Raw genomic sequence first — 15606 nt, forward strand, 5'->3', positions numbered from 1 at the left:
GCAATCGCATAGAGGATTTAAAGTTTTCGTCAGGATAGCTGTTATTGGATTACTCTTGCTCTGACACTCAATGATTTTTTTTTTTTCCAGACTTGACCGATGTTTATTTCTTGGTGTGCTCTTGTTCGGTTAAAAATAGATTTATCAGATAACGCAAATATCAGTATATTAACTATCATTAGCAGATGTCCCTAACCAATAGCTGTATGCTTCAGATTAGCCCAAGTTTCCCCACTTTTTTGAGATATATAGCCCCAGAATTTATGTGCTGGTCTTTTGCTGTCATGTTGTGTGCAGCAGAATCAGTGCCCTCAGAATAAGACATTCTGTCTGAAGCATTTATGTTTCCTCCTTTCCAACTCTACCCTGAAATTCAAGAGATTTCTTTGTCTAATGAGACGAGTGTATGGAACTAAAAGTTCCTCAGAAGAAACGACCTCCAATGTATTCGTCCTATTTAGTAATCTGAACCTAGCTTCCTGAAATTCTCTCCTACACCTCTCAAAACATTAGTAACAAATCGCTTTAAAAATACTAATGAAGTTTTTAAAACCATATAAACTCATGGAGGATTCCAAGAACATCTGAGTACAACAGAAAATTTCAACTGTGTATTTAATAGATGAAAAATACATGTCAGATTTTATTAATAATAAATAAACTTTAAAAGGGCTTCATATTTCCATTAAAACTTCTACTAGTAAACATTCACTATAAATCCCTTTGCTATCAAGTATTCACAGGAGTATTCTTAAATAAATCACTAGCAAACACTGCAATATTAATGTCTAAAAATACCATAAACCACAAAGATCAAACTATCAACCAAAACACTGAACATAAAAACATTTCAGATGTTTTCAAGCAGAGTGGTTCTATCTGAAGGCTGGTAAAAGAATCCGGTATCATTTCAGATAAGGATGAAGCTGTTGTTTGGGCCTAGCTTTTCTTGACAGCCCAATCCTGATGGGGCCCTTGCGTGTTTTAAGAGGCTGTACTCTTATAACTTCATGTGACAGAAAGTAACCTATATTAAAAAAGAGAAATAAAAAGTGAAGGTAAACCCAGAATTCCATACGAAATACAACAAAATTACATAAATAACATTAACTGCAGCTTCTCAGTCTTTGCATTCTATTTCCTTTCCATTTTGTTCAGCTGTAGAGCATCTGACTTTCTTTAGGGTTGAAACTGAAATGCTAACATTAGATTCCTTCTGATCAGAAGGATCCCTGACCTAACATTACCTAACTTTCCTAACAGACTGACAAAATCATACAGTATGCTGCACATTACCTCCTACTGAGAGGAATATGCTTTAATACTTACCACTAGTCTGAGGGATTTAGATGTACAAATCCAAATTACAGAGCCAGGAACCACTCTACTGGTGATAATAATCATGATGCCTTGTCCTGTGCCACTCATTTTACAGAAAGTGGGACAGGAGGATGTGGATTATCAGTTCCAGCCTATTGGGTAAGGTATGTACCACCTGGTAATCTGGAGTATGATTCAGCACCCGTTAGAAGCTGTTCTGTTTTGCATAAAATAATATAATCAGCGGGGAAGAACTGAAGACCATGACCTTGTAAACTAGAGATTAGGATAATAAATCATCCAGAAGAAGCAATAATCAATCACAAAAGAAGGTGTCAAATTCTTCAAGATCTTTTCCAGTTCAATTTTCCATTATTCTATGAAATGATGAAGCATTGAGCAATTAGCTAAGTTATCAAATAGTGAGCCCATTAGAACCTTAAGCATTCAGTTGGAATCCTACTAAAGGGAGAAAAAAAAAAAATATCTAAGCCTTTCACAAGAATTTTAAATTATGGGATAAAAAACAATCCCAAAACTCTTAAGCCAATGATGAGATAGTAGTGCTGAGATGCCTTTTGTAAGACTCGGCAGAGTCAGTTGGAAGAGGAACTGCATGCACTAAAAGTCAGTCAAGTGTTATGGGTTTATATGTAGCCAGTAAAGCACAGTCGTCAGTCATGCTTAATTGTAAAACTGCTGAAGTATAAACCCTCTTGTCCCACCTAGGTATCTCCTCCTTTCCAAAACAGTCAGTTTCTAAGGCAACAGTCATTTCATGTGACCAAATCCTGGGATGTAAAGCAAAGAACTCATTGGTACCATTAAGCAGAAAATCACTACCTCCTAATCTTCTAATTATGGGAGTAATATGCTAGATTAAGCCATGGAGTTTTGACAAGTAAACTGGTAAAATTAATAGGCTTGGTTTCCATAGCAGAAATAGTGTTCATATCCAAGGCAAATAACCAACCCTAATCATACAAGAGCACATGTGATGGCTTAGAATCCTACTGAAAAATAGAGGGAGACAGCCACACATCAGCAAAACCTCTGACATTAACTCCTATCAGTAAATATAATACTCCCTGTGACAAACCCAGCTATAGTCCTTGATTCAGAATAATCTCTAAGACAATGTTCAGTGACAACTGTCTCTGCCAACCACAGATTACAGCAAAGAAGCAATGTACCTCCTTCTAGAAAAGAAGATGCTCAGCAGTTCCCTATTTCCTATCAGATGAGAATGACGATGAGAGGAATGTTGCATTTTTTCACCTTCTTCTACTGTAAGTATATTAGATACCTGTTGCTTCTGATAAAGCTCTTGAAATAAGGCATAGAATGCCTTAGAAATAAGCAAGAAACCTGCAAGATTTCTCAGCAATCATGGGATAAAAAGAAGTCAGTCATTCCTAAGGCTGCCTTCCAAAGGTTTCTGGAGAAACTCAGATGGGAATTTAAAAAATATTAGGAAGCAGTGTGAAGGGAATAGTTACTGCTATGGAGAAAATGTCTGGTTTTCTTTGCCCTTGGTGCTATGGATGAAAACAGGAAAAGAAGAAAGGAACGATAATCCAGATTCAGTCATCTTCTGATCTTCTGCAGGAGCTACAACTTTCCATCTAGCAAGCTTCAATGCCATCTGAACAAAACTTCCAAGAACAAGATGTTACTATCAATTACGTTGTGCTGTTATGCACAACACAGCATTCTGGAATTTGAATTTTCTCTAAGCAATATCAGCACCTACTACAAAAGTCAGAAAGTAGAATCCACTTGCTCCAAAAAAAAACCCAATAAACAAATAAACAAACAAAACCAAACAAAACACAAATAACACCAACAAAACCCGAACACATTATAGAGCCATGATAAACTGTGACTAATAGTGATAAACAGTGAAAAACATAGAGCACAATTCTCTGCAGCACTCTGCATTTGGTATATGAGATATTATCAAAAGATGACATATCTTCAATATAAAATAGATAAGAAGAACACCAGAAGTCATCTGTAAATGTTCAGGATTTTCAGTCTCATTTCACAGACTGGCCTGAATGAAGGAAACAACTTTCTGAATTCTGAGAACAGTAAAGCATGCATCAGTCTTAAGAGGTGCAAGAGGTGCAAATCAGGATTTGGCTTAGTGAATCAGAAATTATTTATAGCCTTTTCCTTACAATGTTTTTGTATTTCATTGCAAAATAAACCAATAGCCTTGTTTTACTAAACGTTTTCAAGTGTTAGGGGAAAAAAAAAGAAAATCATGCTTTCTGAAGTGCTAATAAATTGATTGGTAATACCCTTCTGGATTTCTTTCTATGGCATATCCAAAAGTGCAAATCTTCCAAGAAAGGTATATCAAATCACATTCTCCTGGTAGTGTATCTTCACTGTATCACAATGACTGGAGGCCCAAAGAGGTTTGTCCAAAATGGCTAAAAAAAAAAAAAAAAAACGAAACAAGGACCACCACATTGTTAAGAGTTCTTTTCTTCTGTCCAAAGGACAAAACCTCGCATCTGCATGACTTGCTCTGTGACCCAAGCCAAAGATAGGACAACTTCCTAGTAACCTACAATTAGACAAAATGTGATTGCTATAAAGAGAAAGATATAAAGAGGAGTCACAAATACAAATGTTTGAGAAACAAGTTTATTAGCACTGGTATTTGTGGTATAAAGAGCAGTGTAATATTACTCTTACCTCCCTCTTTCTGTAAATTACAGGTTTGCTCCTTAAGAAGCATGGAGGATAAAAAAGCAGGGTCCCATGTGTATGGCTTTCTATAAGCTGTATCAAAATAGCCTTAAAACAGAAGCAGAAATACATTTAAGATTGTAACTATTTTCCATAAACAAGTAATTGTTTGTTTCATTTAGTTAGCAATTTGTGTTTCTTGTTGATATAAAAGGTGTATGTGCATCTGAGGTGCACTCTGAGGTGCTTGTCAAAAGCTATCTCAGGAAGATCTCTGCATAGATGAAATGATGCAGTTTTTAATCCTCTGATGACATGTAATTTCCTCCACTTGGATCTTTACTCCACGCTTCAGCAGTAAAGCGATCACTTAGAGAGCAACTTACCCAGTATCTGTTAGGTTTTCATTCTCTGGGACAAGGCACTCAGGTGTAACTCGCAGCACATTCTACTGTGAAAACTCCACTGAAGAGAACTCCCTCCAGGCCTTTTCTGTGACACTTTTCCAATTGTTTCACAAACACTAATTACCTTCATAAACTCCCTGCAATCTTCACCTAATAAATTTAGAGTCAACTCCCTGAGAAATTTATTTCAGATGCCAAATCGGAGATGGCTGTATTTTAATCAGGTATTTCACCAAATATGACCAAAGCATATCTCTTACTGATTTTATCTGCAGCTGTGAGAACCCATCACTTCTGCAAACTGAATTTCATGTACAAAATCTAATACGCGCACTGTTGGAAAAGTGCTTGAATAATTATCATACAGGAGCCATTTGTAAAAGAAGGTACGGCATTCAACTGGTTCTTGGAAGTGTTCAAGGTTAGGTTGGACAAGGCTTTGAGCCTGTCTCTGCTCACTGCAGCGGGGGGTTGGACAAGGTGAACTTCAAAAGTCCCTTCCAGCTCAAACTATTCTATGATTCTATGATTTTATTACACCAGTTGTAAGGAAACAGTTGTCTCCTTTGTGAATATTATATCAGGTTTTAATGGAGTATTTTCTCTCTGTGAACGTGCACCCCTGGAGGTGTTCAAGGACAGGTTGGACAGAGCCTTGAGTGATACGGTTTAGTGTGAGGCATCCCCGCCCATGGCAGGGGGATTTGAACTAGATGATCTTCAGGTCCTTTCCAACCCTAAGTATTCTATGAGTCAATGACCTTACTGAGTGTTTCGACTCTTTTAGGGATTTTAGGGCTTATCAGGATGAAATCAAAGACAAAAGAAATAATCTGTAATGGCATTTTTATTAAGACAGGTTTGAGCAAGCCTGGCTGACTGAATCCTGAGCTACAACTGCTATGGCACAGTGTGCAGACATGCAGTAGTAGTGTAGGCTTTTCGCATTTGGCTATTCACAAGCAAGTACCTTTTGTTCAACAAACCAATGAAAACTCTGTTATTGTCATGGAATTATTTGAGGAACACACCTTTACAGAAAATCAAATACTGCATAAAATTTAAATTTTCTTATTAGCATAGTAACCAATAGTTCTTTGTGCTTACCTTCTGCAACAGGTGAATGTAGCAATTCTTCAGCTGACACTGTTGAAATACAACATTCCTCAGATACTTTCTGGTCTTCATTTTCATTTGACATCTTTTCATTTAATGAGCTTTCATTACTGTCAGTTATATCTTGCCCTTCTATAGCACCACAGATTGTAGGAGAAATACATCTTTTCTTTTGAGAAACACTTGTCACTTTTTTATCTATCCCCTCAGAATTATTTAACTCACAATAATTGTTGTGTGAGTTTGTTTCCAAACTAGATAAATTGTTTTCATTTCCCTTGCTAATTTCATGAAACATATGTAGCTCTTCTAGCACTAAATTAAATTTTCTCTTCAGTTCAAATTCACATGTTATTTTATTTTCTAAAGGTAAATACTGATCTTTTACATCTTCAAGACATCCATTGTTTATTACGGATAAATGCATTTCTAATTTCTCTTCTGCAGCAATTAATGTTTTAGCTTCATCTTCTGAATATGAAATAATCAAGTCATTCATTACAGTCTCACATTGACTTTCATTAGTTACACGCATTTGTTCATCGTTTATCTTTTCCTGTTCTTGTACATATTCAGGATGTTGTTCCAAAGCTGCTGGCTCTGAACTGGCTGTTTTCTTTGTCTGTATATGCCCTTGCAAGGAAAACTGCACCGTTTCTTTAGCCTGTAATGGCAAGTGTGTATCTGCCATGGCAGGACTTTCTGTGGTTGGATACTGGGTAGCAGCAGGATTTTTTTCACTTTGTTTTTGTTTGTCTGCACTTGAGGAATTCCTGCAATGTCCATCTTCACTTACTTCTCTGTCATTATTGACAAAACAGCTGCTGTCTAATGGCAAAGTGCCAGACAGATAAACATTTAAGGAACTAGGAAATACATTTTCAAAATTTAAGTAAGCATTTTGGTTTTCTAATTTTTCTTCGTTTGTTAAATGTGGACTATATGTATCTGTTTGCTTGAAATATTCAGGTTGGTTATCTTGTAACGTGAAAGAATGACGTTTTTCCATAGCTGGTTTTGACTGTTCAGGTAGAATTAAAACATCATTTGATTTAGCAGGCAAATTATGAACCTTTTCTGAACTGGTGACTGCATTTTCTTCAAATAACCCTTTTTTGGCAGAATTGTCATGGTTTACAACTAGTAACTGGTCAAACTCTTCAGAATCAGTGGTAAGGGGAATTTTTTCATATGTGTCAAAAACAGAGAAAAATTTTTTTGAAAGAAAATTATGAGAATTTATTTGCAACTCTTCTGACTTAACATATTCTTTTCTATCAGTATTTATACAACCAGAAGTACCCAAGTATTTTTTCATAGTATACATGACTTCATCTGTGACCTCATTTGTAGATGTCATGACAGTTCTATATCCAATTGTTTCATGTTTCTTAGTTTCACAGAGAGCAAAAGGGAAAGGTTTAAATACTTTCCCATGAAAAAAACTATTAAACACTTCACTTGGTTTCTTCTCCTGCTTTGCTGATATTTCCCAATTTGCAAATCTACAATTTACCTTTGCAAATTTCAGTTCTGAACGGGCAGGAAAGTGGCTCCAAAATCCAAGATTTGCTCCTATCAGATGCTGTACTTTTGCGATATTGCAGCAATACATCTTGTCCAGTGAAGAACAATCAAAAGCACCCTGCAACAAGATTACGCATTTAGCAACTAAAATTTGCTTTTTCATAACATTTTTGTGACTGACTGACCTCAAACAGGTACTAAACCCTTCACTCTCCCTGGGCAAGAGGTGGTGCTTTCTGACATGTCTTCTCTTATATAATCCACTTTTTTGGTCATGAAAGAGGGTTCCTTGTTTTAGGACAGTGGACTCTTGTTCACCTAAAGATGCAGAAAAATGTCTTCTCTGGCATTCATTATGAAAGGCAAAACCAATGCTTTTCATGGATTTGGAATTTAAAAAGCTTGGATAAGTTTCATTTTTTTTATAAAATTCTGTGTTTTGCCTCAAAGCCTTATCTGTGCATGAGTTTAACTGACTTTGTTTTCTCTCACATAAAGGCTGTTTCTCCACTTGCACGGACTTTTCTTCTAATGTATTTCTGCTACTGAGAAAGGAAGCAAGAATTGCCTTTAGTGGTTCAATCTTCAAATGCTTTGAAATAATAGCCAGCAAACAAATGAGTATTTTATTGTTGAGGTTCCTATTTATATTGCTCTTTACTAACTTTTGAGCATCACAGTGCTCGTTTAAAATGTCACGAAAATGAAACCCATGTGTAACACTGTAATCCTGACACATGGGCATATCTTTGTATGGAAATTCAGGCCATGTCCTGACCCATCCAAACAACATGTTTTGAAATGAAAGCTTCAATTTTAACATTTCCTTTCCCCTAAATATATTGCAACTCACTTTCATAACTGTAAAATTCTGTGTGATAGTGCGACGACAATTCCTTTCAAATATCATAGTTTTAGTTAAGTATCTTTTGAAATGAAGTATGTCTTTTGTAGAGAGTTGTGATTTTGCTTCATACAAACTAACATCAGTGTTGGACTTATGCCCACCACAGTCTATATCCAACTTACTTTTCTCTAGCACTTCTGTTACTACTGGAATACTTGTCTGTATATGATGAAATGTTCCCGCATTCTCATTACTGCTCTTCCTCCCTGTTCTTTTCAAAAGATCATTACTGCTAACACATTTCTTATTCTGAACATTTCTAGCACTAATGTAAATGTGAATCTTTGACTTCTGGTCATCATCACCTTCCGAATTCTCCAGCAGCTGATCTTTGAATTCATTTTCTGCAAATGTCTGATTAAATTCAATATTAGTGCCATTGCCTCTGAAGTAAGTTACAGAGACGCTTCCTCCTTCTGCCAAAGCACTGTGCTCTTGTTTGCTAATTGGTGGGCAATTATTTTCTCCAAGTTCAGAACCAACAGTCGAAGCTTTTACAGTACTTTTATCATTTTTCAGTTCTTGTTTCTCTATCTCAGATATTTTTTGTACACTGTGTATCCGTTTAGACTGTACCAAAGATGGCTGGGCTTGCAAATTCTTCCAGTCTGTCTCCTTTAAGGGAGTTGATGTCATTTCACCATTTGTTTTACTTGAAATGCAAGGAAGTTGAAAATTGGGGATTTCCAGTGGCTGTATACTTTTAAAGGTTTTTTTTAATGTTGGAATGGTGTATGACAAAAGATTTGTTTCTTTACTTTCTGCAGTGGTTTCATTCTCACTACTGGAGAAATATTTATCTTCTATAGAACACACTTTTTCCAGAAAATGATTTTTCTCATGGTCTACGTGTGAAAACACAGAACTGGTACCATATAAAAATGGAACTTGCAGAAGCTGGTATTGTTTCCACTTTTTATCAGAGACAGACTTATGATTTAACAATTCCATCTGAAACGAGTCTCTGTTTAAGGGTGTAACTGAAGAATTTTGTTTGATTTCATTTTCACTATTTCTTTTATTGTTTTGTCCTATATTGCTGTTCTGCTGCACTTGGGGTGGATTTAGTACCTGCAGACTTTTACAAGTGTTGGCATCACTCCACACACTGAGTGACTCTATTTTGAGAGGCTGTCCACGCACATTCGATGAAATGCCATCTTCTGTAGTACTCTGGTTTTCATTTTCAGAACTGCATTTTTTGCTGGATAGCTTATTTTCTGACACACTACATGGCAGTACTTCATTATTACAAGTTTGAAAATGAACAAAATTTCTCATACAAGTTTTTCTTGTGTCACAACTTTGGTTTTGTAATGCCCAGTTGTTCTGCCTTTCTGGTAAATATACAGGTTCATGTGTGCTTTGCACTAGCTTTTGCTGCTCCTGTTTGTCTACGCTTTTTTGATTACTTTCTATTTTAATTCTCTTTGGGTATAGGTAACATTCGGTTTCATCTGACGTTGAAGAAAAAAATCTTTCAGAACATGTACTTTCCATGCTCACCAATGTAAGTTCCATACTTGCTGAGGCTGTCCTGAAAATTAAAGAAATATTAAAGTATTAGGCATAAATGATCTTGTAATGAATGTACAGGACACAAAGTCAGTAATTCCATCATCTACCCGTTATTACACTGGTATTTGTTCCGCATACATTCCAGGCCTGAGAAAAGAGAGGATCACAGAACAACATTTAAAACCAAGCTCTAGAATTTAAGAAAGAAGTAATTTACTAAAGTATGCAAAATTAAAATGGGTGATAATTTCACTGTGTCGCCAAGTTAAAGAGATTAAGTGCATTTCTCATGCACTTGTCACACAGTATTTTTGCCAAAACACTGTGAACAAATACCAAAAAAATAAAGCCCACTGATGAACTCTTCAGGATCTGGGGAGGGGACTCTTGCTAAAAGCTGAAAGAAATTGACTATCTTGTCTTCACTGTGTGATAATTTGTAATGTGGAAGTGAAGGCAAGTCTATCAGAAGTCCCCTGGTATGACAAAACACTGTATCAGATTGTATCCCCATACACAAAGAAACAGCGGTGTCTCAGGCACAGATCTAGATTGTTAAATGTACTGATGCTGAAGCGCATGTCTCTTCAAGTCAACTGCACTCAGCAATTCCATTTAAAAATTGATCTACCCAGTGTGTAGAACATAATTTGCGCAAAATGAGATTTCATAAATTGAGGGAATTTATTATACTTGCAGCAGACTGGTTCACCACTATGTCTGCACAACCCAGTCACCGTGCAGTGCTGACCTCATCCAGCCAACAGGAAGGCTCTCGAAACGTTTCATGAAATATGTAATTGACAGAATTAATTTGTTAACCAGGGCTGCATGATTAAAGAATCAAGTGGCATTCCTGATTTGACAGGTTTACTTCTGTTAAGTGCACAGGAAAACCCATTTTGGCAAGAAACACTCCTGCGACCGCGGGATATACCTGTGAAGTGCTGAGAGCAAATGAATCCTCAGGCTTGTGGTGTTTTCGCCTCCCTCCCCCTTGCTGCAGGTGACAGGACCCCTCTGTCCTGCCCCTGAGGTGATTCACCTGTCCGGCAGACAGCAACTCTGCTCTCTCCTCTCTGAATTAAGTTTTACAGGCAGGAAAGCCGTCTCTCCCTCCTGCTTTGTACAACCTCTTGTAAGCTTTTCTTTTAAAGGACTTTTAATTCCCTCCCTGCAGCGGGGTGGCTTCTCTCTCAGCGCCCCGACCCGCCCTGAGGTACCTCCCCTAGCTGCATTCCCCAGGAGCGCGGAGGTCTCCCTCAGCCCGGCTGCCCGCCCTCTCCGGAGGCTGCCTCCTCCCTGGGCTCTGCCTGCCAGGCACCCCGCTGCCTCCGAGCAGGGCCCTCTCGTTTGGGAACCCTAAGAAGCAGGGCTCGTACCTCCCACCGCTCCGGAGAACGACCACCCAACCCACCCCGCCGACTGCCCCACGGCGGGAAGAGCCCCGCGGTGGCGGGAGGATCCCTCCGCTCCGCCCCTCCAGGCCTCCACACTTCGCACGCACTTTGCACATCTTTGTGTCGTCTCTAAAGCGATGTGTCCCTCCGCCAGAAAGGAAAGAGGCCGGTAGTTTCTCCTCGCCGCTGCTGTGATTTTTGTGCCGAAAGCTGCAGGCTGAGGCGCATGGCTGCTAAGAGGCTGTAGAAACTGCACTTTGGTTGGAAAATCCTTTCTTTGGTGCCTGAGGAGTGAGAGTCACCGACTAGAGCCAAGCAACATGCCATCAATTATTTCTACAGTTATAATTTTCCAAATTGCGTAACTCCAGAAGCATGAGATCCTGCATGTGCAAACACTCTTGTCTACAGCCCTTCTCTGCCATCCTACCAGAAAAGACACTGCTTCCTTCATTCCAATATCTAAGGGGCCCTACAAGTAAGTATTCCTGTAGTGATGGAACAAGGAGTAGGACACAGGGAAATGGCGTCAAACTGAAAGAGGATAGATTTAGGTTAGCTATAAGGCAGAAATTCTTCCCTGTGAGGGTCGTGAGGCACTGGCACAGGCTCCCCAGAGAAGCTGTGGCTGCCCCATCGCTGGCAGTGTTCAAGGCCAGGCTGGACTTGGCTTGAAGCAACCTGGTCTAGTGGAACTTGCCCCTGCCCATGTCTGGGGGGTTGGAACTGGGTGATCTTTAGGGTCGCTTCCAGCCAAATGATCCTATGATTCCATTATTTATTTATTTTATTTTTCCTTTACAGTAGCATACATTGATTCAGCCAAGGCCTTTATTCCAAAAATAACAAGTATTCATGCAGCTTCGCGCTTTTGAAATAGGTGTTTCCTTTTTGACCACTGAAATTTCATGTCCAAAAGATTCCTTTTTTGAAGTCTGCACTAAACCAGCAGGTTGCTTTAGTACTGGTAAGGACTGGCTATCAAAAGAGAAACATCCTTAAGGCCTGTGGCTGCAAATATATTTTTTTAAAGGTTTATCATCCATACTACTGTGAACAAATCCACTGAAGCCCAACAGATCCATTGTTCCTTGTAGTAAACGTTACATGCAGGAAAACCATATAGAACTAAGCCTTAAAATACCTTTCTCTTCAATATTTCTGCTTTTGTTAAGTAAATCTGGCTAATAACTACCTTCTAAAACTTAAGAAATGTTATTAATTGAATTAATCTTTATTTAACAAGGTACAGTTCCTGTCTATTTTTAAACAAACAATCTGACTGAAATCAGTTAGATTGCACTCACATTTTAAAATACTGAAAATGGAATGGAATGACAGTATAAACAAGATATAAACAAGAAATAGGAGTTTTATGCATGTAAGAGAGATGCACCATGACACTTATGTTTGATACTCCTCTGCATTGGAATAGCATCTAGGAAACATTCCTGGAAGACAAATTACTGTATTTTTTTCTGAAGGGAAAATGCCACAGTGTTCACAACTGTTTCTAATGTCTTCTGAATAGAATATTCCCCCATTTGCCTGTCCGTGGGAAGTCCCTTAGTATGCATGGTAGGTTGCAAGTAAAAAGGAGTCAGTTTAAAATTACTCATGCCTTTGAACAGTGAAAACAACCAGAATTAAATGAAAAATAAAGAAAACTGCCTTTTTCTTGCATCTACACAGCTATAGATCAAGATTGTTTATTAAGCCGTATCCAGTTGTTTCAAATCTATGGTTTAGTTTGTTGTTTATAACTTACATACCTAGCATAAGCTGACAGACTTCCACTGAAGCATATCCTGTATGCTCTGCACTTTTCAATTTGCAGCTCACAAAAAAAATATACTACTTGTTTACTGATAATACAAAATGAATATAGCATATTTCTACTAATGGAGTGGAAAAAAGACGTAATTGCTTTCTTGCTACTCAGTTCAATAACATTTTAACAGGATGCAAACATCACATTTTGGTTGTAGAATTTTTATAATTTCAATCTTTCACTTTCTTTCAATTGATTACATCACCACCACAGTTATCAGGTATGTAACTATTGTCTTACATTGCATGTTGACCAAGTGGGTTGTAGAGCAGCTTTTTGACAAAGTCAGCAAAGTTTTGGGTTCTAATTGAGTAAGCAGTTCTCAGAAATACTCCTTCACTTATTTAAGTCTCTCACAAAAAGTTCTGTAGCTCTCGTTCTTTTTTTTTTTTTTAACTCAAAAAGAAAAATATTGAAAAATATTAAAAAAGAAAGGTCAGGAATAAATATTAAGAAATTAAGTTAAAAATCAACAAAAACAGCACCAAAAATAATTATGCTAAAATATTACAATCTTGATTGGTCAAATGAAACAGTGCAATTTGGCTTAAGTCCTTTATCTCAATTTAGCTTTGTCCTTACAATTCATTGTAAGTAAACTGCCTTTTTAGAACATGAAATTTCAAGACTGAAAGTCTGTTGTAATCCATCATGTTTCTATCATGAACTGTAATGCTAAAAAGTTTCCACTGTCAAAGCAGCTCACCTTATAACACTAATTCTTCAAAGGTTGGAACTAAGATTCCAAAGGGAATTAACTGATTTACCAGGAAAAGATTACCTATTTTATGAGCAGGATATTGGTCCTTAATGTTCTTAAGACTGTATTTTATCAATTATCTTTTTCTTGTCATCTTACTGTCACATGTCATGCAACCACTTCATCATTAAAAGTATTCTTTAAAAAGTTGGTGTGTGAAAACACTTCCTATACTTTTGATCACAGCTGCTGTATCTGCAGCCTTAACTCACATTCTTCCTATCCATCTATGCTTTGAAATAGCTTAAAGGAAAACTTCTAGAGCAATCCATATTTTCTACTCTAACTTTTAAGCCAGCTAAATGTTCTTATATCATTAAAATAGAACTTCAACTTTACCCGATGTATTTAAAATCACAAGGAAACTAATGTCTCTCTATATGCACTCATACATTAATTCCATATTCTCAATAGCATGTCCATACTGACAAAGAAAGAGCATCACGTAGGAGGTACGCTATGTTGCTGTCAGCTTCCATGTGTGTGCAAGCAGCAGTCCTAGTGCGATTTAGTGATGTGTTGGTCCTCCAAACCTGAACCCGGAATAAAACTGTCCTGAAAATCACAGACTTCTTGAAAAGTTATTGAGTAAAAGTTTACTAACTGCTCAGTGGCATTTCTTGAGATGCCAGTATTTTTAGATTTCCTCCCACATTTTATCTTCCTTTTTGTTTCTGCCATCATAAATGGTGACAGCTCTTTCATGACAAACACAAAGTCCTCAGAAAAGAAGAAAGCTGTTCCAAAAAAACATATTTTTTTTTTCCTCTTGAAGCCTTATAAAGAGCTAAATTGAAAGGAAAATACTGCTGTAAAACAAGGGGAACAAAGTGTGTGAAGATCCACTGTGAGACATTCAGAAAGCATTTTATTTAAGAGTAATAGAGAAGTGCAAGACAAAGCCTCTTTTTAGCTCTTGGGAACAGGAGTGCATCTGACACACATCCTCCTGTCCCTGCACTGGTCTCACTGCTGCCTGACTGCCATGATGATGACTTGAATTCTTTGAAATTGGTTTGGTGCTCTGATTTCTGCTGTTAACAAACTCTTCTGTTGCTTTCAAAAGGAGTTATTTTACGTCTTGAGGGATATAAAAAGAACATGCTTAAGGGTCATGTAAGAACATAAGCTAGACCTATTTAACTGTTGGGTGAATCATACACCTCTATTTTGTCCACTACAGTGAAGTCACTGTGTGACTGCCTCATGTCCTATGCATTTGACAGCTGTCACTTTGCATAAAAACTGCTGTTTCTTGGACTTGATATTTTGGACACATTCTCTTCCCATTATCTGACGCACTGTTTCATCATACCGCTCCACTGCTGCAACCATATCATTCTCTATTATATTAACTCCCTGTACAATCCTAAAGATGTTCTTATTTTCCAGATGAAATACCATGTTTGCAGCTTAATTCCAAAACAGAAGTAGCAAAAAAGGAATTTTGTATACACAGCAGTAAACACAGATACAAAGGATCTTCATCCAATTTTATCTGCCATTATCCATCTCTTCTTTGCAAAGGTCAGTGAAAATAGTTCTGCCTGCCAGACAGTTCAAAACCTCTTTGTTGAAAGTTGCTGCTGAATTCAGGTCACAGGCATTCAAAGCACTTGGAATGCAGTGTAGTTCTTTTCATGGTAGCAGGGCAATTAACTAAATCCATATGATCCCTAAGCCTCATTTACTTTTGCTGAAGATACTGCATAGAATATATAGGCTTGTTCATAGAGCCACAGACAAATTTAGGTTGGAAGGGACCTCTGGAGATCATCTCAACCACTCTTCTCAGTGCAGAGCCAGCTTTCAAATTGCATCTAACTCAAGTCTTTGATCAAGCTGCTCAGGGCTCTTCTAGACATGATCCAAATATTTCTAAGGCTGGAGATTCCCTGGTACCTCTGGGGTGCTTGCTATAACAAGCTTGTTACAGCACTAAATTTTAAGCAATCCATCTTCCCTTTTCCAGTCTTTGTCTTCTTTTAGTCTCTATGCTTACCAAATGTGAACTAACTAAAACATCTATGTGTAAAACATGACTAACAGGCATAGCGATTCACTCAGTCTTACAGTAATCTATTACAGAAATCTATCTATTTCTGATAAAAAGCTAG

General features: G+C 37.6%; 1 protein-coding gene across 1 annotated transcript; it reads right to left on the minus strand.

Annotated features, from left to right (window-relative positions):
• Window positions 1–614: 614 nt before the first annotated feature.
• Window positions 615–9335, minus strand: RAD51AP2 (RAD51 associated protein 2). The gene is made up of 3 exons (XM_061460862.1): window positions 5538–9335; window positions 4030–4131; window positions 615–1027 (listed from the first exon to the last, which is right to left on the minus strand). Exons 1-3 carry the CDS (start codon window positions 9259–9261, stop codon window positions 906–908), a joined length of 3948 nt encoding a protein of 1315 aa, XP_061316846.1. The 5' UTR covers window positions 9262–9335; the 3' UTR covers window positions 615–905.
• Between the last annotated feature and the right edge of the window lie 6271 nt (window positions 9336–15606).

This window comes from Pezoporus flaviventris, unplaced genomic scaffold (genome assembly GCF_033815535.1).
Source record: "Pezoporus flaviventris isolate CSIRO_AGI_PZ_B2104156 unplaced genomic scaffold, CSIRO_AGI_Pfla_v1 ptg000031l, whole genome shotgun sequence".
Taxonomy (NCBI): domain Eukaryota; kingdom Metazoa; phylum Chordata; class Aves; order Psittaciformes; family Psittacidae; genus Pezoporus; species Pezoporus flaviventris.

Excerpts from the sequence above, each read along its gene's own strand:
- RAD51AP2 (XM_061460862.1), bottom strand. The coding sequence starts at position 9,261 with ATGAGAAATTTTGTTCATTTTCAAACTTGTAATAATGAAGTACTGCCA. Across the intron at positions 4,132-5,537 it reads ACATTCACCTGTTGCAGAAG|GCTATTTTGATACAGCTTAT; the intron begins GTAAGCACAAAG and ends TTCTGTTTTAAG. Across the intron at positions 1,028-4,029 it reads TAATTTACAGAAAGAGGGAG|GTTACTTTCTGTCACATGAA; the intron begins GTAAGAGTAATA and ends TTTTTAATATAG.